We start from the raw sequence: 24,006 nt of genomic DNA, 5'->3' as shown, positions 1-24,006 counted from the left end.
GAGTTACAATAGTCAAGGAGAGAGATAAGAAGGGAGTGAATAAGTTGTTTAGTGGTTTCCGAGGTTAAGAACGGGCGTATCTTGGAGATGTTGCGGAGGTGAAGTCTACATGTTGGTAATTAGTAAGCAAGTAGTACCTGGAGTTCTAAACTATAGTTGTATGCAAATGCAAGCTTGAAAAACAAGCACATCAGTCACCATTGATATATATACAGTGGGGCAAAAAAGTATCAGCCACCAATTGTGCAAGTTCTCCCACTTAAAAAGATGAGAGAGGCCTGTAATTGGCATCATAGGTAGACCTCAACTATGAGAGACAAAATGAGAAAAAAAATCCAGACAATCACATTGGCTGATTTGGAAAGAATTTATTTGCAAATTATGGTGGAAAATAAATATTTGGTCAATATCAAAAGTTCATCTCAATACTTTGTTATATATCCTTTGTTGGCCATGACAGAGGTCAGACGTTTCCTGGAAGTCTTCACAAGGTTGGCACACACTGTTGCTGGTATGTTGGCCCATTCCTCCATGCAGATCTCACGGACTTTCAACTCCCTCCAAAGGTTTTCTATGGGGTTGAGATCTGGAGACTGGCTAGGCCGCTCCAGGACCTTGAAATGCTTCTTACGAAGCCACTCCTTCATTGCCCGGGCGGTATGTTTGGGATCATTGTCATGTTGGAAGACCCAGCCACGTTTCATCTTCAATACCCTTGCTGATGGAAGGAGGTTTGCACTCAAAATCTCATGATACATGGCCCCATTCATTCTGTCCTGTACATGGATCAGTCGTCCTGGTCCCTTTGCGGAGAAACAGCCCCAAAGCTGTTGGGGCTGATGTTGCCACCCCATGCTTCACAGTAGGTATGGTGTTCTTTGGATGCAACTCAGCATTCTCTCTCCTCCAAACACGACGAGTTGTATTTCTACCAAACAGTTCTATTTTGGTTTTATCTGACCACATGGCATTCTCCCAATCCTCTTCTGGATCATCCAAATGCTCTCTAGCAAACTTCAGACGGGCCCAGACATGTACTGGCTTAAGCAGGGGGACACGTCTGGCCCTGCAGGATCTGAGTCCCTGGCGGCGTAGTGTGTTACTGATGGTAGCCTTTGTTACGTTGGTCCCAGCTCTCTGCAGGTCATTCACTAGGTCCCCCCGTGTGGTCCTGGGATTTTTGCTCGCTGTTCTTGTGATCATTTTGACCCCACGGGGTGAGATCTTGCGTGGAGCCCCAGATCAAGGGAGATTATCAGTGGTCTTGTATGTCTTCCATTTTCTAATTATTGCTCCCACAGTTGATTTGTTCACACCAAGCTGCTTGCCTATTGCAGATTCAGTCTTCCCAGCCTGGTGCAGGTCTACAATTTTGTTTCTGGTGTCCTTCGACAGCTCTTTGGTCTTCACCATAGTGGAGTTTGGAGTGTGACTGTTTGAGGTTGTGGACAGGTGTCTTTTATACTGATAACAAGTTCAAACAGGTGCCATTGATAAAGGTAATGAGTGCATGACAGAGGAGCCTCCTAAGGAAGAAGGTACAGGTCTGTGAGAGCCAGAAATCTGGCTTGTTTGTAGGTGACCAAATACTTATTTTCCACCAAAATTTGCAAATAAATTCTTTCCAAATCAGCCAATGTGATTGTCTGGATTTCTTTTCTCATTTTGTCTCTCATAGTTGAGGTCTACCTATGATGCCAATTACAGGCCTCTCTCATCTTTTTAAGTGGGAGAACTTGCACAATTGGTGGCTGACTAATTACTTTTTTGCCCCACTGTATATTTATATCCCCATTATTATTTTTTTAAAATGCAAGAAAATACTTTTTCGGTGTTCAGTGCCTCTTTTTCCCCACAGCTCAGAAGGCCAGGGAGGAAGGGTTTTAGAGGATGCTTACATCTTCTGCTAATATTACCAGTCCCAGGAGACCTTTATCTCCATGGAAATTCCCAGCACATTCTTGGGCTGAATGGGGCATGGTAACTCTAACTTCAGGACTATGGGCATGGTAACTCTAACTTCAGGACTACGGGCATGGTAACTCTAACTTCAGGACTATGGGCATGGTAACTCTAACTTCAGGACTATGGGCATGGTAACTCTAACTTCAGGACTACGGGCATGGTAACTCTAACTTCAGGACTATGGGCATGGTAACTCTAACTTCAGGACTATGGGCATGGTAACTCTAACTTCAGGACTATGGGCATGGTAACTCTAACTTCAGGACTATGGGCATGGTAACTAACTTCAGGACTATGGGCATGGTAACTCTAACTTCAGGACTATGGGCATGGTAACTCTAACTTCAGAACTATGGGCATGGTAACTCTAACTTCAGGACTATGGGCATGGTAACTCTAACTTCAGAACTATGGGCATGGTAACTCTAACTTCAGAACTACAGGCATGCCATGCATTCAGTTTGGCATTCTGTATTTTCCATGTCAGAAGAGGATAAGAACATGTATGTTGCCAGCACACCATGGAGCCATAATCAATAGTTCAAATGTTTATTAAAAAGCAGTCACATCACAATAAGAATAAGTGCAGGTGCAATATTTTGAGGGCAACAGGACCTCTTTGTCGGTCATGTGAAGAAGAAGAAACACAAAGTGACCATGCTAGGACAGATCTGCTTCCATGCCTAGCGTGATTGGTAACAAACATAAAAGGGTTATAGGCTAAGTGAACTGGTAGGATTCTGTCATATGACAATTTTGATAACTTTGGTAACCTCTCCTCTTCATTTTCGATATGAGACTAGCATGCCAAAAAAACCAGGACGATCATTAGTCCGATATTCTCATCGCGTGTATGAGGCTTTAGTTTCTGACACACTTCTGGGAGTTAAGGAAAGTGGAGGATCTGCAAGGTTATCCTATTAGGCGCCATGTACACGGGGCGTTTGTAAAACACTACTGAACGATGGAAACTGACTGCTGGTAAACGTAGGTTAAAAAATGTCTGTTTAGCTGTGTTTGCATACCGCGTTTATGCACATTTATGAGCGTTTGCATTTAGAAGCATTTTTTTAAGATAACCTCAGGAGACCTTCCAAAATGTCCAGAATGCACTGAAAAACAGTAAAAAATTCACTATTTCAGACATTTTTAGAGAAATAGAGAGAGCAGAACAGAGAGATCAGTATTTGTTGAGATTACCTGTCTTTTCTGGTTGTATTCACTATGGATCCCATCATGAGCATAATGCAGCACATTCTACCATTTTTTCCTTCACGCAAAACCTGGAACTGACTGCGCTGGTGTACCGGGTCCATTGGAATACATGGAAAATGCTTTGCATGCATTTCTGATGATGAAAAAAGGCTCTGGACAGCATTTGGATATGAAACAGTTAAAAAAAATGCTTCTAAACGCGAACTCTTCTAAATGCGATTAGCCACGTTTACAAGTGTTTGGCGTTGGAAACGCTGATAAAATCTACTCCTGTACGCACGTTTGGTGCGTTCAAAAAAACTACTGTAAACTCAACTGCCTGTAGATGACTGTAAGCAACATAGTGTACATGGACACATAGGAAAACATTAGGGAGAGTTCAGGGGCTGCTGAAAAAAACGCAGAAAAGCTCCTGAATGTGAGTTTGTCAGCTGCAGTGTACATGAACCTTTAGTATTGCTATCCTATCCTAATGTAATGATATTGATGTAGGTGATGTGATTCCGAGACCAGCGGTTTCTACACCCCAGAGGATCTCCAGCATTTCCTTGACTTTTAGAGTAATGTAACAAAAATTGTGAATTGAAGCATCACACCACTGCTAAAAGGTCCAGATACAACTTTTTTCCAGTTATGCCAGGGTAAATCAAAAAACGTAGATACATGTTTTGGGGGTTCAAAAACAACCCCTTCTTCAGGTTTTTTCTAGTGTAATTATCTGCACAGGTCTTGTCAGCAGCTAGTGTGGCTGTGTAACATTTTTGTTACACTTCTGGTAGTGTCAGATGCCTAAACCCCCTTCCACCCGGTAGTCACTACATAACTACACATTCCCTTTAGCTTAGTAAAGTGTATAAAGCCCGGCAAATCTTGCCATAGGCAGAAGCCACCTTACATTATGAAAATTCAAATTTAACCTTTATTTTAGTTGGTTGTCAACTATAGTTTATGGTCAATTCTAGACAGAGATGTCTAGAAAGTCACTTTATCTTTTATCTTCTTCAGTAACAATGTTTTGGGTCTTCGTACCACAGTTGGTGGCCATCAGTAGGATCACTCGTAAGATTTTCCACACATCTCTGTCTGCATACAAAGTGTCTCTACCAGGTGTGGAGCAGACAGCAAATTCAGGTCCCACAAACCTTGTATGTTCAAGGCCAGCTGGTAATACTATACATATAGTATTCCTATGACAAAAGGAATGTCAAGTATTTGGAGTGAGATTGACCAAACAGCCCGAGGTATGGTGGGTTTGTTAGTGCATTTGTACTTAGGAGAAGCCAAACATCCAGCAGAACAGTTTGTGAAATAAGTGGCATACGCAGCAAGCATGGTTCAGCTTCAGCCCTGAATTTCTGAGTTTGGATGAAGGTTGTACAGAAAACTAATAAATTATTCACAGCTAGGGTCTTTCAAGCCCAACGCCTGGAAATCTGAAAATTCTCCCTTACAGTGCAGGCACACTTCTAAGAGAGAGCAAAATAATTTTTTCCTACCCGATCCTGTGCTCTGCATGGGTTTCTATGACTTCAGGACCTTAGACTGCTGGAATATGGGGGAGAAGATGTTGCGGGACCAGTCTAGCACCACTGGAGAATTCTGTACATAAATCTTCTTTTATATGCCCTCCAGACTTAAACAATCAGTTAACCCTTACAGTGCAGACGCAAGCCCACTGCAAGAGGGAATTTTCAAGTTTCCTGCAGTTGGGCTTTAAAGACCCTAGCAGTATGTAATTCATTGGATTTCTGTACCACATTCATCCCATGCGTAATTGTTTCCAAAAAAAAAGGCTTTTGGTAAAGTGATTCTGCAGCAACACGTAACAATCCAAATTGGTATTTGACAAAGACTATATAAAACGAAGTTACCTTTGGTGAAAAATCATGGAAAAATTATCAATAAATCTAATGGTATAGACCAGTGGTCGGCAAGCCGCGGCTCGCGAGCCACATGCGGCTCTTTACAAGCTTAAATGCGGCTCTTCTGTGTGCCGGGCGCCCGCTCCCCTCCCTCCCCTCCCTCCCCTCCCTCCCCTCCCTCCTCTCCCTCCCCTCCCTCCTCTCGGACGGGCGTGTGCCGGGTGGCCGCCCCTCACCTCCCCTCACCTCCCCTCCCCTCCCTCCTCTCGGACGGCCGCCCGCTCCCCTCCCTCCTCTCGGGGCGGCCGCCCCAAAAGTCAGGACTCTGCAGCTGTCAGGATGTAGGTGGGGCAGCCAGGATGTAGGCGGGGTAGCGTGACGAACTCCTCTCCTCTCACAGTCCGCCCTGAAGACCAGAACGGCGCGGGAAGCACGACGAGAGGAACGCGCGGAGCAAAGGTAAGTGAATTGACACAGGGGGGACTTACTATATGGGGGATGAATTACTATATGGGGGACTTACTATATGGGGGGGACTTACTATATGGGGGGGGACTTACTATATGGGGGATGAATTACTATATGGGGGGGGACTTACTATATGGGGGGGACTTACTATATGGGGGACTTACTATATGGGGGACTTACTATATGGGGGACTTACTATATGGGGGATGAATTACTATATGGGAGATGAATTACTATATGGGGGATGAATTACTATGGGGGATGAATTACTATATGGGGGATGAATTACTATGGGGGATGAATTACTATGGGGGGATGAATTACTATATGGGGGATGAATTACTATGGGGGGATGAATTACTATGGGGGGGATGAATTACTATGGGGGATGAATTAATATGGGGGATGAATTACTATGGGGGATGAATTACTATATGGGGGATGAATTACTATATGGGGGATGAATTACTATATGGGGGATGAATTACTATGGGGGATGAATTACTATATGGGGGATGAATTGCTATGGGGGATGAATTGCTATATGGGGGATGAATTGCTATATGGGGGATGAATTACTATGGGGGATGAATTACTATATGGGGGATGAATTACTCTATGGGGGATGAATTACTATATGGGGGATGAATTACTATGGGGGATGAATTACTATATGGGAGATGTATTTTCAGTTTTAAAAATGTGGCTCTCAAAATAAATTTCAATCGTGGTTTTGGCGAGATTTGGCTCAGTTGAAAAAAAAGGTTGCCCACCACTGGTATAGACAGCTCAAGTGGTATGCAAATCATAAAGATCCATTCACACCATATGTGTTGGGTGGTGTTTCCCAACACAGTATCAAGGCATAGACAAGGCAATATGCCTTATGTTCTATAGTTTAATTTCACATCAGTGGGGTGTATTTATTAAAGGCAAATAGACTGTGCACTTTGCAAGTGCAGTTGCTCTACTTTTCCCCATGAGCTTAGTAAATGTGATAAAGCTTCAACTTGTAAAGAATACACAATCAGATGCAAGGAAAATAAAAATCAACATTTTTGCTTGCACTTGATTGGCTGATGGAAATCAGCAGAGCTTCAATACATTTACTAAGCTTTGGGAAAAATAAGTGCAACTGCACTTGCAAAGTGCACAGTCTATTTGCCTTTAGTAAATCCACCCCAATATGTTGCGTTGGTGTGTGCTGGAAAAAAGTAAGACAAGATGCATTTTTGTGCAGCATGTTGTGACGCAGTATACCGCATTGCCATGAACTGTGTGTCATACCGTTGAAAGATATGTAATTTCTAACATTTCAGTAAAGTAAAAAAAAAGGGGAAAAGAAGGTGCATTGTAACAACACATTGCACCAACCTTGTACAGAATACAGCTGTCTGCACGTGTTAGACAGATCATCAGTAAAATCTTATGGATTACAGCACTTTACACATCATTATAGCTCCCTCATTTACAGGGTTTTCACTTTCATTAGAACAGGGTTTCTCAACCAGGGTTCCATGGAGTCCTAGGGTTCCTCCAGAGGTTGCTAGGGGTTCCTTGCACAATGAGCAATCCTACCTCTGAGATAGGTTTCCACTGACACCAATGATCTTTTTAGCTATCGGTAAGGTGGTAATTCTTCCCAATGACCACCAATGTAAGGAGCATTCTTCCTACTGACATTCACACTAATGTATCATGTGTTGTAGAAATAGTAATTTTTAGCAGGGGTTCTTTGAGTCCGGAAAGGCTAAAGTGTTACAAAACCCACAACAGTAAAATCAGTCTATATATGCTGTAAAGCATGCTTGTTATACTCACTGTGGAACCTAACAGGTTAATCCTCTGCATTGTGTAAAAAGGCAGTTTGATCCTGTCCTCTCTGCTCCACCTCTTGTTCAAATGTCCACCTGATAAGACAGACTGAACCCGTAGTCACATGCACATGCTCTGTTTAGTGTGTATTGCTAGAGAGTTTTTTTTTTCCTTGAGAGAGTGCATGTGATCAGCACAAGGCCAATCAGCACTGTCCAGACAGAGGTCAGGGGTTTTGTATCCTCCTAGAGCAGAAAGAAAACTCCTCCTACAAGCTTTAACCAGTGCGCTGCTGAAGTCACAAGACTGCTCTAACTGCTGATGAGAAAAGGTATTTAGCAGTTTATATTTACTAAAATAATTGCACTTCCATGTTCTGTGTACTGTGGGAGACCAGATGTAGTGGATGCAGGGTCCTCGGTTTAGTAACAATTTAATTCAAGGGTTCCTCTGTGTTGAAAAGGTTGAGAAAGACTGATCTAGATGGTCTAACAATGAATGGGAGTTGTTTCGTCTTGGGCCCTCACCAAACAGCTGCTCTGCGGGTGAGATAAAACAGCTCAGAACTGCTTGGCCTTTTTTTGGCCCAGCCCAGCTCTTGAATTGGAAAGCCGCAGGTTTCTGAAACTGGAAGAAAAAAGTGGCGTAGCTTGTGAGTAGTTTTTTCAGGCCTGCAGAACAGCTGATCAGTGGTGTGAGTGATACATCCGCTGACCTTGACATTGAACCACTATGAGAGGGCTATTTCTGTTTTGAACTAAACGTGGAAAACCCCTTTAAGTAAACCCGGTAGTGTTTTTATGTTCATTGGAGCTGTGTGACATTCCTTCTCTTCTGCTGAGTAATTTATCCACATTGGTCAGAGTGGCTAAAAAAGGAACATTTGTGCTGTATTTTTCAAGGGTATTGCATGTGGCAACTGATGTAATCACCACCTTTTTTTCCGATTTGCAAACTTTGGAAAGTTGACAGTATGCTTCTATCTGATTATTGTCAAAATACAACAAAGAAATATTTCCAGTTCACTTACCAGCTAGCCTTCAACAAACCGAATTGTCCTGTTTAACAGATCACGATAAAACCATGGGTTTAGTTTGCACACATTTGCAAATATATGTGTAAGCTGCAGGGCTACTTCACGGCACCCTATTGTAATGCAGCCCTAACTATAAATTGTGAGAGCCTCCAAAGTTGGAGCACATATATAATAATGGTATATGGATGCACAGTATACAGATGCCCAGGACACCCAGCAATAGCACAATGGCAGTGAAAATGTCCAGTGCATCCCCTCACCAAAACACCAACAGTACAAACAAATGGCAACCATCCCAACCTATAACTGACCTTTGTTGTTTTTTCACATGCGTCACCCTTGCTGCAAAGGCCATTTATAGGTTGGGATGATTGCCATTTGTTTGTACTGTTGGTTAATTGGTGAGGGACGCACTAGACACCCTTACTGCCATTGTGCTTTTGCTGGTTGTCCAATGAGTCCCTATGTCTTTAAGGAGGGGTGGGCTCCCTCCAGGCATACCTGCCCTTAATCTATCCATTATGTGTGCAAACTAAACCCCTGGTTTTTAACCTGAATTGTTATACAGGAAAGTTCAGTTTGTTGTAGGCTGCATGGTAAATGAGCTCTCTCTGTTTTTTTTTTACATGTGTCGCCCCTCCATGTGCTGCTTGCTGCAAAGGCCAGTTATAGGTTGCGGTGGTTGCCATTTATTTGTTTGTTCTATCTGATTATACTGTATATATTCCTGGACAAAAACAACAAGATACAAATAAATAAACCATTAAAAGATAAAAATAACAAAACCTTTGCAACCCAAGCCCCCTCTGCACCCAAGTACCCCTGTGCCCTTCTCTGCTCACCTTTACACCCAAAACACCCTTCTCTGCTGAACTCTGCACACTGATCCCCTCCATTACCCTTTGTTCCCCAAACCCCTTTCGGATCATTGCTGCATCCCAAACCCACCACTCTGCTTATCTTTAACGATCACCTTTGCACCCCCACCCCCTACACACATCTACACCCCAACCACCCTCTCTTCTAATCTAAGAACCCCAACTCCCCCTCTCTGCTAACATCTGCACCACAACCCCTCTCCCTGTGCTAACCTCTGTTCCCATCTGCACCCCATTCCCTTTGATAACCTCTGCACTCCAATCCCACCCTGCTTACCTTTGGATCTCAACCCTCCTGTTAACCTTTGCACCCCAAAACCCCTTCTGCTCACCTCTGCACCCTAAAACCCCTTCTGCTCACTTCTGCACCCCAAATCCTCCCTACTAATCTCCACACCCCAAACCCCTCTCTTGGCTCAACTCTTCTAAATCCTGCACTCCACCCCTCCTCTTCCTTTCCAGTCTGATCCCCTCCACAGCATTCGTTCCTTAGCAGAACCTCAGAGATGGACCACTCTCCTGTAAGAATCCACAAGGCTCTGGACGGTGCTGGCCTAGGGAGGAGCCAACTGATGAGTGTAGCTTGACTAATGAACTGCTGGCTGGCTGACAAGTGAAGATCTACAGTGGTGGCCAATGATCAAGCTTGTAAACACAATGGTGGGCAGTTGCAGCATTGAGAACTCACTAGGATATATGGAACACATGCCCTGGGTGTGCTGCACCCCCTCCCCATGGATTAAAACACCTCTCGATACACAACTATTGGTTGGATGGGTTCCCTAGATCATTTGTGCTCTTTTTTACATTATTCAACTTTAGTCAGAGCTGCACATTTTGTTTTTATCAACAGATATTCCTTATATGCATAGGCAGCTGCTCATTGGTGGTGTGGCCTGTTTCAAAGGCTGTTCAATTGTTACTACACCTGCGAAGCAAAGCATAGGCAACCAAATGGCATGTGTACAGCCCTTAGGAGCTACATCTCCTTGTTCAGGTAGGCCCGTTTTTGCAGCTCCCTGAACATCTAGCAAAGTGACCTACAATGTATAATCATAGTTTCAAAATATCCCTGGTTTCGAGGGACTGTCCCTGATTTGAAACTAATATGCGCACGTTCCTGCGTGGCTGTGTGTACCAATGGATGCTGCGGTGACCGTTGGCTGGAACTGAGTAGAGGCATCAGAGAAGAATGTCACCAGCACACCAAGGATCTCCAATGTGAGTCCAAAAGCTTTAATGAATGATCACATAGTTACAGCAAAGCAACGTTTCAGAGTCTTGCAAGACATGTGACGTCACATGCCTGATGAAGGGGTCCTGCGAGACTCCGAAATGTTGCTTCGCTGTAACTATGTGATCATTCATTAAAGCTTTTGGACCCATATTGGAGATCCTTGGTGTGCTGGTGACATTCCTCTCTGATTTGAAACAAAGTCCCTCTGTCCTTCATTCCTCCTCATTTGTCCCTCATTTTGGTCTGTTCTATAGAGTTGTATATAAAATTAACTATTTATCTATCAAAATGTGTTTTCCAGTGCTGAACCATTCATTCAATTTCTAAATTTTGCTGTATTTGTAAATTTACAAAGCCAACATAACAGAATAGTTGTGGTTGAAAAAGTACTTGTGGGTTTAATTCTCCTTTAAGGGGGCGTGGCAGAGGGTGTGTCCTTTGTCTACATACTTATGCTAATAGATGTTCCTCTTTCCCATCTCAGAAACTTGGGAGGATCAGTTAATATGGAGAGGAGACAGGGTTTGTGTTGGTGTGTGCCAAAGGTGGAGGAACAAGTCAAGTCTGGGAGGAGTTGAAGCTTTTCAACTCCTTCTGTTCAAGGCTACGGCAACTCAGTGTAAATGCGCCTGTAGTGTTTCACAGATCATATACAGTGTTTTTGCCTAGCGTTTATCAAATATCAGTGAGGTGGAAAAATAACTTTCCCCCTTAAAGTGTTACTAAACCCACAACAGTAAAATCATGATGCCTGTATATGAAGTAAAGCATGCTTGTTATACTCACTGTGGAACTTAAGGGGTTAATCCTCTGCATTGTGTAAAAAGGCTGTTTGATCCTTTCTTCTCTGTTCCTCTCCTTTTTCAAGTGTCCACCTCTTATCTCCTGATAAGTCAGACTGAACCATGAGCATTTTTCACATGCTCAGTTTAGTGTGTATTGCTAGAGAGGTTTTTTTTTGGGAGAATGCATATTATAAGCACAGGGCCAATAACACTGGTTAGATAGAGGTTAGGGGTTTTGCATCCTCCTAGAGCAGAAAGAAAATATCTCCTACAATCTTTAGCTAGTGCTAGGCTGGGCACTGATAGAAGTCACAAGATTGCTCTAACTTCTGATGAGAAAAGGTATTTAGCAGTTTATATTTACTACAATAATTGCATTTCCATGTTCTGTGTACTGGGGGAGACCAGATATAGTGAATGCAGGGTCTGAGGAGACCAGATATAGTGAATGCAGGGTCCGGGGAGACCAGATATAGTGAATGCAGGGTCCGGGGAGACCAGATATAGGGAATGCAGGGTCCTGGGAGACCAGATATAGTGAATGCAGGGTCCTGGGAGACCAGATATAGGGAATGCAGGGTCCGGGGAGACCAGATATAGTGAATGCAGGGTCCTGGGAGACCAGATATAGTGAATGCAAGGTCCTGGGAGACCAGATATAGTGAATGCAGGGTCCGGGGAGACCAGATATAGTGAATGCAGGGTCCTGGGAGACCAGATATAGTGAATGCAGGGTCCGGGGAGACCAGATATAGGGAATGCAGGGTCCGGGGAGACCAGATATAGTGAATGCAGGGTCTGGGATTTAGTAACACTTTAAAGCAGAACTAAAAGTATTAATACTCACCTGTCCCCTGGTCCCTTGCCGGTGCCAGCATCCTCTTCTGATTGCCAGTTTTTGGGCCGCTTCATTGGCCAGTGTGGGATGACATCACTCCTGTGCATGTGCAGGAGCCAGTCATCCTGGCACTCAGAGACCAGCACAGCGTTTTAACTTGAGCTGCCCATTCACAGCTCAGTTTACAGTGCTGGAGATGATGGTGAGCAGGCAGGTAGGGACATTTTATTGCAGAAGAGACAGTGGATGTCTTTTCTGCAATAAAAGCCTGCCTGTTCGCTGTTTGTTGCAGTGGAACTTTCAAAAAAAAATTAAATGGTTAGTATCTGGGGTGCATTTTTTAACACACATTAAATGTGTCAAAAACATGCGTTATCACTGTAGGTGTGTTGATTCGTGTTATGGTCCATTCACAACAGATACAGTAGGACTGCGCTAAGCGGTTATTCCAGCGCAGTCCCACCACATAACAAGGCAAATTGACTCCTGTGTGCCCGATTCACACCACTGCGTTGCGGTATACTGTAGCTTTAGAAAGCCTCCAGTGGTACACAGACAGCAAAGGGGTACACAGGGTCAGTCATTCCCCACCTTCACAGCTACATATACTCTCCCTTGTAATGTAATGAGCAAATATAGCTGCCTCCATCTGCATACTGTATAACTAGTGTGGTCCCTAAAAGGTTACTTTATGTTGTTTAACTGAATGTGATAATGACATTTCTCTTTTTTTTTTTTTCCAGGATAAAACTCCTCATATTAATTGCAATATGCACAGCTGTTGGAATTGCAGAGAAACAAGCACAAGGTGAGAGTTTTTTTTCTAATACCTGGAAAGATTTGGGGTATTCTGAGATTTCCCCTAGGCCAAGGATGTGAATCATTCTGTCAGGCTTGGTTCACACCTATGCAGTTTGATTTTGATCCATTTTATATTGCTTTTTGCATTGCATGTTGTTGCTACATTTTCCGTTTTTTTTCTAGGTTTTTTTTTTTTTTTAAAGTGGAAATTTTTTTGTTGCTGGACAGAAAATAAATAGCAGAACAAATGCACTACATGCATTTCAGCAGCTTATCCATTGAACTTTATTGCAGCAAAAACTATTCTTTTTGCGTTTAAAAAGTCCCTGGCCCTTTCCAAAAATGCAGCAGCTCAAAAAAGCATAGATGAGAACATGTCCCTTAGGAAACCATGTTAAATGGACTGTAGTGCGTTTCTGAAAAAAGCTCTAAAAAATGCATTGGTGTGAACCAGGCATCAGGGCCTGTTCACACTACATGCAGTGCTGTGTTTTTTTCTGCATCAAAAAAGCATGGAAAGTAGGTTATATGGGTTCCAATGGCATGGATCACACCAGCTCAGTGTGTTCCAGTGCTTTTCAGTTCCAGAAAAAAAAGTACAAGATGCTGGTTTTTTTCTACACAGAACTGTACTGGAATGCAATAAAAAGCATCAAAAACACATAAAAAAGCACTGTAACCCAGTACAGTGGGAAAAAAAGAAGAAAAGGAAGCAAAGGAAAAGCATTGTCTTGATAAAAATTAAGATTTTGCAATTGAAATGACACAAAAAAGGAAGAAAGAAAGCATGTGGAAGGCATCCAGAAATGCATAAAAACGCACTAGAATACATCAAAAAAGCGTATGCAATAGCGCATTTGGAATGGATCTGGAGGGCGTTTTTCTGGTGTGCACTGGCCCTTAAAGAGAAGGTTGCAGGTGTGCTGCTTAATGTAAATCTCCAGTTATGGTACTGATTGCTAAACATGCTCAGGGTCTAAATACACTTTTGCAATCCGGTGCCTTGTGGTAACACGCATCAACATGTGCAATACCACAACATATGTTAACATGGATTACTGTGTTACTATGTTAGGCTAAGTTCACACCAGCGATTAAGGCCAGTGCGGATTGTATCTTCTGCGGATTGATTCTTGCTGCGACTGTGAGCGACTTAAGTACGGTCTCCAGCTCGTTCACTATAATGACTGGCCACCAGCAGCTGCAGCTATTCGCAGCTCTCTGCTCACCCAGCGATTAACTGTGGTGATCAATGCTGGACGCTTGCAGGCCTGTGCGTGTCCAGCAGTGATCACCACAGGTAATCAGTGGGTGTGCCGAGATCCACGAATAGCTGAGGCCCACCCCAACCTGTCATTATAGTGAACGGGGCTGGTGGCCGTACATAGCCACTCACAGCCACAGCAGGAATCAGAAGATTCTTGTTGCTGCAATTCACACCAGCCTAAATCATCAATGTGAATGTAGCCTTATGTTGCCATTCATTTTGCGTGACAGAGAGATGAGCTGATCAGTCTCCTGCTTCTCCTTCACTGGCCAGCAGGGGCGGACTGACCATTTGGAAACTCGGGCACTGCCCGAAAGCCCGGAATCAGTAGGGGGCCCCATGAGATGCCCCTAGTACCTTTTTCATAGGCTTTTTTGAGTTTGGGCAAGGACACAGGGGCCCCATGATCCCCTATTGCCCGGGGGCCCCATGAGTTATCAGTCCACCCCTGCTGGCTAGTCACAGGCAGGGGGAGGGATAAGACCTATCAGTGTTACTTAAAGTATATTTCTAGGCAAAACATTTTTGAGTGGGGAAGATGTAGAGCCTTTGTCAGTATTTGTTATATTGACTTCTGTGTTCCTACTGGGGAGATTCACTCTCTCTGTTTATACTGGTTACCATTCTTACAAAAAAAAGAAAGTGAAGGGAAATCCAAAATGTTATAACTGCCCCAGAACAAGAGATGAGGGGAAATCTTCTAGTTGCAGGGACAGTTATCTTAGGCCCCTTTCACATGGGCGGTCCACCCGGTCCGCCTGTCTTTTTTTCAGGCGAATCCAACCGGACCCTCAAATCTCCTCTATGGGCAGTCGGACTTGTGTCGGTTTACATTCGGCTACCTTCGATTCAATCTAGCAAAAACAAATATTCCCCTCTGTTTGGTCGGATCAGATCAGAGGGCAATCGGGTGTAAACGGAAAGTCAGGTCCGTTTACATCGGACTGCCCATAGAGGAGGGTGACATAAGTTCATTATTTATTTCAAGTACTTATATAGCGCGGTCAATTTAAGCAGCACTTTACATCTATATTGTACATTCACATCAGTCCCTAACCCTCAAGGGGCGTACCATCTAAGGTCCCTAACTGACATTCATACATACGCATACTAGGGCCAATTTAAACAGGATCCAATTAACCTACCAGCATGTCTTTGGAGTGTGGGAGGAAACCAGAGTACCCGGAGGAAACCCACACAGGCACAAAGAGAAAATGCAAACTCCAGGCAGGTGGTGCCGTCGTTGGGATTACAAACCAAGTGCCCTACTACTGCCAGGTGAAAGTGCTAACCATTTAGCCACTGTGCTGCGAAGCAGACATGGACCTGTCATGCAGCAGCTCTATTCAGCTCAGCAGTGGATCAGCAGACGGATCCCCTGCTGAGCAAAACAGGATCTGGCCCATGTGAAAGGGGCCTAAGATGGAAACCTCTCTTACTTTGCTAGATTTTCTCTAGCTTCCTGTTGCACCTCTATGACAAAGTGAAGGAAAATTTATCCAATGATACCCAGACAGCAAATAATTTGTTCAGGCTTTTAACCCTCCCTTACTCTAATTCTAAACAGTTTTGGTCATACATACGCTTCAACTGCAGTAGAATAAAATCAGGTCTGCTTCCCTGCCAGGCATGGCATTGATGTGTGGCAGAGCTGTGTAAATCTCAGGACAGAATGGGCAGACATGAAAATTCTTGGGAAGGTAAACCAGTTCCCATATACAGTATGTGTTTGAATTGTGTATTTAGTTGTTTTTCCTGGAATTTCAGCTTTAAATAGAGAAAGAAATTTTCAGAGAAGAATTGCTGGTATTCTATTTGAAAACAGAGCAAAAAGTATTGCTTGACGGAGGCCTTCTTTAATTGTTACATTTTAGCCATGAGAACCAGTGACTCAGTTAGCAGTTGTGACCTTTGGAAAATCTTTTGAACTTGTGACATTTTGTCCATTTGGCGTTCTGTGGATGCAGAAAGACTGTGATTGTGATGGCTGCCCTGGTGGGTGTTGTGGGGGTGGAAGTGACACTGTTGTCACTCTTTGAATGACATTGTATCAGAGCATGTTATTAAACAAATGGAAAAAAATAAATAAAGTGGCTGATGCGATTATAATCATTACAAGGCCTTATTGTGCGCTTGATGATAATTGCCCCGAGAAAATGGATTTCTTACATCATTATCTATTTTGGGTACCAAAAATGTTTAAATATTGTGATCTACTCTGGTTGTAATTTTTTTCTGTGTGATTTCAAATAGTTATGTTTATCATAGATGATGGGGAGCAACAATGAAAGCACCTCTTACGGAAGAAACAGATAGGGCCTGTGTTGATGGGCTTTTGTTTGCTTTAAAGTGGTTCTAAATCCGGGACTTTTTTTTTACCTTAATGTATTCCCTGCATTAAAAAAATGTCCCAGTTTTTGTATTGCGCCCACACCCCCTAACTCACTCCTCCAGTTCTGTGCCCATCTTTAGTAGCTCTCTCCCAGCATTCACAGGACACACAAGCAGCAGTAGGAGCCATTCCCTTCTGCTGCTGTCAATCAAATCCCATGAGCAGAGAGCCAGGGGACAGTAACATGGATACACACAGCCCTGCTCAGGAGCTCGCAGGCATACCTCCAAACTTTTTGAGATGGGAACTAGGGACACCAATTAGCAAACGTATTTAGGCATAGGATGCGCCCCCCCCCCCCTGCCACACCCCTTTATTGGAGAATCATACAAAAAAAAATTAGTTAAACGCACAACCCTTTTTTTTTACCACTGCAATCCCTTTATACTGGCTTTTGAAATTTAGAAAATGCAGCTATTTAGAAAGTGAATGAAAGGTTTAGCACTGGGAAACACTTTTTGAAAGATAAAAAGTACATTTTATACACAACTATATAAATCAGACCAAAATGAGGGACAAATGAAAAGGAACAAGGGGCAGAGGGACTTTGTTCCAAATCAGGGACAGTCCCTCAAAATCAGGGACAGTTAGAAGCTATGTCCACAGCAGCTTCCTATGGTGCTACAAGACAAACGTAGGAAGAAAGTTCACCAGCCTAGTGCATTACCATAAGACTTTAATGAATGGATTAAAAAAATGCCAGACTTACAAAGGTAAATAGTCAAATGCATGTAAAAGTCCAACAAGCCACCTGAAGATTGTAGATCCACCATGGCAAACCCCCTTCCTTAGAGCTCTGATAATACAAGTCTGATAATAAACCTGTAACTAGAAAAGCTACAATTTCTGGGGAAATTGTGTGAAGTGTTCTTGCCTCCACCAGTAGTCTAGGGCTTGAAAATGAGGAAGTGATGGCAGTTTAGAAATCATGTCCTGATTTTTCAGCTCACACTCTAGCTGTTGTCACTCTGCTGCCTGCTCACACACCTGGGTTCCTATGGCAACTCACTCTACAGCAAGGGCAGAGAAGAGCGGTTAAAAACAAACTGCTCCAACTTGCTCACTTCACTGGCGGTTGCCATTTTCAAACGGTTGTAGTTTAAAAAGTATAAATCCTACATCAAAGAGCTTTATATTGTGAGAATCACAAGACCCAGACCTACATTTTGTTGCATAGTATGTCTCTGAAATATTAAAAATGGAGGCACAGTTGCAGTTTAGAAATTGCCTTTCAAATTTGAGGTGGCTAGAGTGGAGTTTCAATGAATGTCAATGGGCGGCGTGAGTTGCAAACAAATGGTCATATTGTGAAAACTATCAGGACTATGGCTTAGCCGTGGACATTTTTAGTGGCAGCAGGGATAGCTGAATGTTTTGATATAAGATTTGTGTAGGTGGGCTTCAAAATGAGGGCCTGATGGCAGTTTAGAAATCATGTCCTGATTTTTCAGCTCACACTCTAGCTTTTGTCAGCTCCCACTCTAGTTTTGAACATTCCGCCATTCATTCCTATGGGACCAATTTCACCACAAAAACGCCAATATTTCGTGAACCATTCGGCGAAATGTTCCACAAAGTAATAGCACACCAATCGGGAACAATCCGCACGTTTCAGTATATTACTGTCTATGTAGTGTAAAAACTGTGGGAGGAGTTAGGGTGGTAAATTTGGCTATAATAATAAGAATACTGTATATATGTGAGATAACAGTAAGTGGTCTGCCATGCAAGAACACTTAATAAAGCGTATCCCAGCTCTTGCTGACTGGTTTAATAATACAACATTCATTGGTGAGGTATACCGGAGATCAGCAATCTGTAGATTGCGGCCAGGTGATTAGTTGATCATGGTCTGGGCTTGCTGACCCGCCATCCCAGAGCATCAAGCTGAGTGCAGTGCAGAGGGATTACTTGTAAAGCTGAAGCTGTAGTAGGGAGCAAGAGCCGCATAAGCTGATGCCTGGAGGTGGAGGGGGATGATTGGAATTGTTCTAAATGTTTTTGTGGTATAAACATGCTCTTTAAATATTATCTAAACCCAACAGCAAAAATGTCATATATTGTAGCCTACCAGTTCTTTACATTTTCCAGTTTTATCTTTTTTCCTTTTTTTTTTACATGGCAGTCCTGCCAATAATATACTTCATGTCCTGGAATGACTCACTCACTATACTGTATCTATGGAGAAGCCGTGTTGTCACCCTAGGACAGGAAGCGTGTTAGGGCTAGAATGTCCTTTCTTACTCTCAATCTCCATAAAATAGGGGGAGGGGTTGTAATCAACAATAGAGAACAGGACAGGACTGAAACGCTGCTTGAAATTTTAGTGCTCTAGATCAGTGGTCTCCAAACTGCGACCCAGGGGCCAGATGTGGCCCTTTGCTTATTTGAGACACTATCCCTCGCCCAACATTGGGGCAAAATTTCAGCCACTGACGCCAACAATGGAGCATTATTGCTTCCACTGACACCAACGATGGGGCACTATTCCTCTCACCGACACCAATGTTGGGGCACTATTCCTCCCACTGACACACAATGGGGCACTATTCCTATCACTGACACCAGTGATGGGGCACTATTCCTTCCACTTACACTAATGATGGGGCACTATTTCTCTCACTGACACCAAGGATAGGGCACTATTTCTCTTGCTGACACCAATGATGGGGCACTATTCCTCCCACTAACACCAACAATGGGGCACTATTCCTCCCACTGATGCTAGCGATGGGGCACTATTCCTCCCTCCAATACTATTATTTCTGGTACTTATATAGCGCTGTCAATTTTACGCAGTGCTTTACATATATTGTACATTCACTTCAGTCCCTAACCCTCAAGGGGTGTACAATCTAAGGTCCCTAACTTACATTCATACATACACATACTAGGGCCAATTTAGACAGGATCCAATTAACCTACCAGCATGTCTTTTTGAGTACTCGGAGGAAACCCACGCAGGCACAGGGAGAACATGCAAACTCCAAGCAGGTGGTGCCGTGCCTTGGATTTGAACCAACGACCCTAGTACTGCCAGGTGGAAGTGCTAACCATTTAGCTACTGTGCTGCCCACTATTCCTCTCTCTGACATCAACAATGGGGCACTATTCCTCCCTCCAATACCAAAGATGCACTGTTTACTCCCACAGATGCCAGTACATTTTCTACTTCCGCTGGCCACAGTCCAGCTCCCTTAAAGTCTGAAGGACAATAAACTGCCCTTTGTTTAGAAAGTCTGGAGACCTCTGCTCTAGAGCAACATGCTCAAAGAGGTGCTGGGGATCTTTAAACTTGCATTTGTAGTCTGAAGAAAACTTCAGACAAGGTCAATAGCTCTGGTGAAGCAGCTTCTACACAGCAAGTCTGCTCTTGATGGTCACCCAACAGTAGCTTAAACCTTGGAAAATAAAAAAAAGCACAGACCAAAATTGAATAAAAGAGTCAAAGATATTTTTAATTGTTGATAAAGAAAGGTCTTGTAAAAGCAGCCAACTCGTTTCAGGGGCAACACCAATCCCCCTTTATTAGGGCTTAACACGGGATAAAACTTGGGTGGACTCCTGTGACTTCGCAGATCTGTATTACAAGCAGTAGTGATCTCTGCACATGAAGTAATAACTTGAGAGCAGTCGCTGAGCAGAAATGTGGTCCATCCGAGTTTTATCCAGAGTAAAGTGACCCAATAAGAGTAGATCGTTGGTAGGGTTTGCAAACACTTTAATCATCAACACTTTTCATCAACTGCTCATCTATGGAAGCTGGTGGTTGTACAAGAACAAAGAAAGGAATGGGTCGTGTCTTGTGGGCCTGGGGCAAATGCCCTTTTTGCCCCTTTAATAAAATGACCCTGATGTAGACTAAGGGGACAGCACCAAGATGTATAGCAGTAGGGATTTTAACCCTCTTTCGTGATGAACTGAATTTGACCTGCTGCTATAGAAGGAACAAGAAGTAATTTAGAGAGACAAGCTGCAACATTATCAGAGCGTGCCTGTTATGACTTGGTGTGTACAGGTTTCTTATGTATATTAACTAATGCTCTACATCGCTCCTGGTACTGTTGATGACTGAAATGATTAGAGCGATATAATCGCTGTAATTTTAGTCATCATAGAAAAAAATGTTTAGTCATTTCAGTTTTTACAGATTTTAGTAAAGCAGTACAGTATGGCAGCATTTTTCATTTCAAAACACTTTGAGATATTTGGAAAAGGATTGAGGTATGGAGGTAATTCATAAGTTCCGTAAAAGTTACATCCATTGCATAAAATGGAAGATATTACAGAGATAACATTTAAACTGGAATCTTTTTTAACCACTTTAGTACCTTCCTGTCCAGGCCATTTTTTTAGTTTTCAGCGCTGTGATAGCTTGAATGACAATTATTCCATATGCCCATGTTCTAGAGCAGTGTTTCTCAACCTTTTTGCCTTCGAGGAACCCTTGGAAAAAAGTTTGAGATTTCGGGGAACCCCTGAAATAATTTTCAGATCTACAGCTCACAGAACATCGGTGTGATCAGTGAGCTGTTGATATAACAATAATAATTTTTAGAAATAGCATTAAATTATAGAATAAATATTAAAACTGACTTTGTTAATGTGAAACTTGTGCTGGCTTTTTTCTGCACAGTTGTCAAATTATCAGTCAAAGTTGGGATATGCACACACAAATTTCATCTTCAACTTAAAATAGACAGGGGTATCACCAGGTCAGGGCATGGGGGGATCACCATGTCAAGGCACAGGGGGGTCACCGGGCCAGGGCACAGGGGGTCACCATGTAAGGGAATGAGGGGGGGGGGGTCACCATGTCAGGGCACAGGAGGGTCACCATGTCAGGGCACAGGGGGAGTCACCAAGTCAGGGCACAAGGGTATCACCAGGTCAGATCACAGGGGAGTCACAATGTTAAGGCACAGGGGGCTCACAAAGTCAGAGCACAGGGGAATCACCAGGTTAGGGTACAGGAGGGTTACCAGGTCAAGGCACGGGAGGGGGGGTCACCAAGTCAGGCCGGGGGGGGGGGCTGTAGTACTGTTTATTTTCCTCCATATGCAGAGCTGCGCAGGGAAGCTGCTGGTAGATGTCTGTTTTGGTGTGCTGATCCCTGCCAGCTCTCCTCTCTTATCCATCCCAGGTGATGTCACACCTGACCTGGTATGGACAGAAAAGGAGGGCTGGTAGGGATCGGTGGAGTACAGTTAGTACTAGTACATAGTTCATCTATTGTGCTCACCTTGCTACAACATTCCACGCCTGCTGGATTCAATAGCCATTGATGAGGGAGGTTGACAAGGTGCTTCTCACAGGCTGCATGCTCTTCTCTTGTCCCGCTCTGCTCTCTTTAGTGATGTTAGAGTAGCTGGAACTATAGGGGAGACTATAGGGGAGACATCAGGTATCAATGCACCCTGACAGTACTCACTGTCAACACGCACTGAATTCACCATTGGGTGGATATACATCAGCCACAATGGTGAATTGCGCCTTCTCTCAGAACCCTAGGGCTCCATGGAACCCCAGTTAAGAAACACTGTTCTAGAGTGTGGGGGAAGACGACAGTAGAGAGGGAGAGATTAAAGATGTTAGTTAAAAGTGTGTAGGATAGAGCAAGAGGGTGACTGTAATATTTGTGAGGGAGTGGTGTCCAGAGGGCAGGTGGTTAGGTGGGCATTAGAAAGAATTTGAGTGATTTCCTCCATAGTAGCAAGGTTAAACAAGGAAAGTATGGAGTGTGCAGGTGGACATAGAATGTTAGGTGTAAGATATATTTACAGTGGAGATCACTTCCCAAATTGTATCAGTCTTATTTTTTAAATGATTGGCGTTCTCCGGGGCAGTGACCCAGTTAGTGGGTGGAGGCAGCGAAGGTTGTAGTAGAAAGTTAAAGGTAGAAAATAGTTGACAGGGACTGCGTCAGAGAGTGTAATAGAGAGTGTAAGACAAAATAGGTCTGTTTGGCAGTGTGGAGGCAGGAGTTGTATTTTTGGAGGGCAGATATATATTGGTTGAGGTCTTGCTGGGACTTACTCTTGCGCCATCAATGTTGTTTGCCAAGATTGTACTGGTTGGGCCTGATTCTATGTGTAGTGAGGGGGACCAGTGTGCCCAGGGTAGATGACAGTGAACTGTTGTAGACAGAAGAGGCTAGGATGAGGCAGGACAGGGATGAGATTGCGTCATGCAGACAGTCTGTTGAAGAAAAGAGAAAAGAAGGGGTAAGGTGGCAAAGATTTCTACGGGTAACTGTTAGGCGATTTACAGTTGTGGCCAAAATTATTCAACCCCCAATGCTGTAAAGGGGTTTAGGGACTATAGTGTACATTTGGAATTGTATTCAGAATCAAATCCTACAAGGACGTTGTAACTACCCAAATGCAACTAAAATGACATCAATTGTTTATGTAATACAGTAGTAAATGGTTCTTATGTGGTTTCTTCATTGCCACAATTATTCAACCCCTTAAAGACTACCACTCTGAAGAACAGAGGTTCATACAGGTGCTTTCCATCAGGTATTGAAAACACCTGTGGATGTCACCGAGCAGCAATCAAGCATAATAAGCACCAATTAGGCAGCTTTAAAATGACTGTGATACTCAGCTCCTTCTAGACATTTACTGGTGTGGTTACAAACATGGTGAAGGCAAGAGAATGGTCCAGGAAGACAAGAGAAGAGGTGATTTCTCTTCACAGGAAGGGCAATGGCTATAAGAAGATTGCAAAGATGTTAAACATACCAAGAGACACCTTAGGAAGCATCATTCGCAAATTCAAGGCAAAGGGCACTGTTGAAACGCTACCTGGTCGTGGCAGAAAGAAGATGCTGACTTCGACTGCTGTGCGCTACCTGAAGCGTAGAGTGGAGAGAAGTCCCCGTGTGACTGCTGAGGAACTGAGAAAAGATTTGTCAGATGTGGGTACAGAAGTTTCAGCCCAGACAATAAGACGCACACTGCGTAATGAAGGCCTCCGTGCCAGAACTCCCAGGCGTACCCCCTTGCTGTCTCCAAAGAATAAGAAGAGTCGACTGCAGTATGCCAAAAGCCATGTGGACAAACCACAAAAGTTGTGGGATAGTGTTCTGTGGACTGATGAAACAAAATTAGAACTGTTTGGGCCCATGGATCAACGCTATGTTTGGAGGAGGAAGAACAAGGCCTATGATGAAAAGAACACCTTGCCTACTGTGAAGCATGGTGGAGGGTCAATCATGCTTTGGGGCTGTTTTGCTTCTGCAGGTACAGGGAAGCTTCAGCGTGTGCAAGGTACCATGAATTCTCTTCAGTACCAGGAGATATTGGATGGAAACGTGATGCAGTCCGTCACACACCTGAGGCTTGGGAGACGTTGGACCTTTCAACAGGACAATGATCCCAAGCATACCTCCAAGTCCACTAGAGCATGGTTGCAGAGGAAAGGCTGGAACATTTTGGAGTGG

General features: G+C 43.6%; 1 protein-coding gene across 2 annotated transcripts in view; it reads left to right on the top strand.

The window, feature by feature from the left end:
• The window catches only part of COL24A1 (collagen type XXIV alpha 1 chain), a 384,809-nt gene that overhangs the window by 65,980 nt on the left and 294,823 nt on the right, over positions 1-24,006 (top strand). For both annotated transcript variants that reach the window (XM_089684422.1, XM_089684421.1), the window contains exon 2: positions 12,843-12,907. In XM_089684422.1, the coding sequence (XP_089540548.1) occupies positions 12,843-12,907 (65 nt within the window). The remainder of the gene's footprint in view (positions 1-12,842; positions 12,908-24,006) is intronic.

This window comes from Staurois parvus, unplaced genomic scaffold, assembly GCF_062004578.1.
Source record: "Staurois parvus isolate SC_StPar_1 unplaced genomic scaffold, SC_StPar_1.0 ptg000347l, whole genome shotgun sequence".
Classification (NCBI taxonomy): Eukaryota; Metazoa; Chordata; class Amphibia; order Anura; family Ranidae; genus Staurois; species Staurois parvus.
Note: the sequence above shows the minus strand (reverse complement) of the source record. Positions and strands in the feature narration are given on the sequence as shown.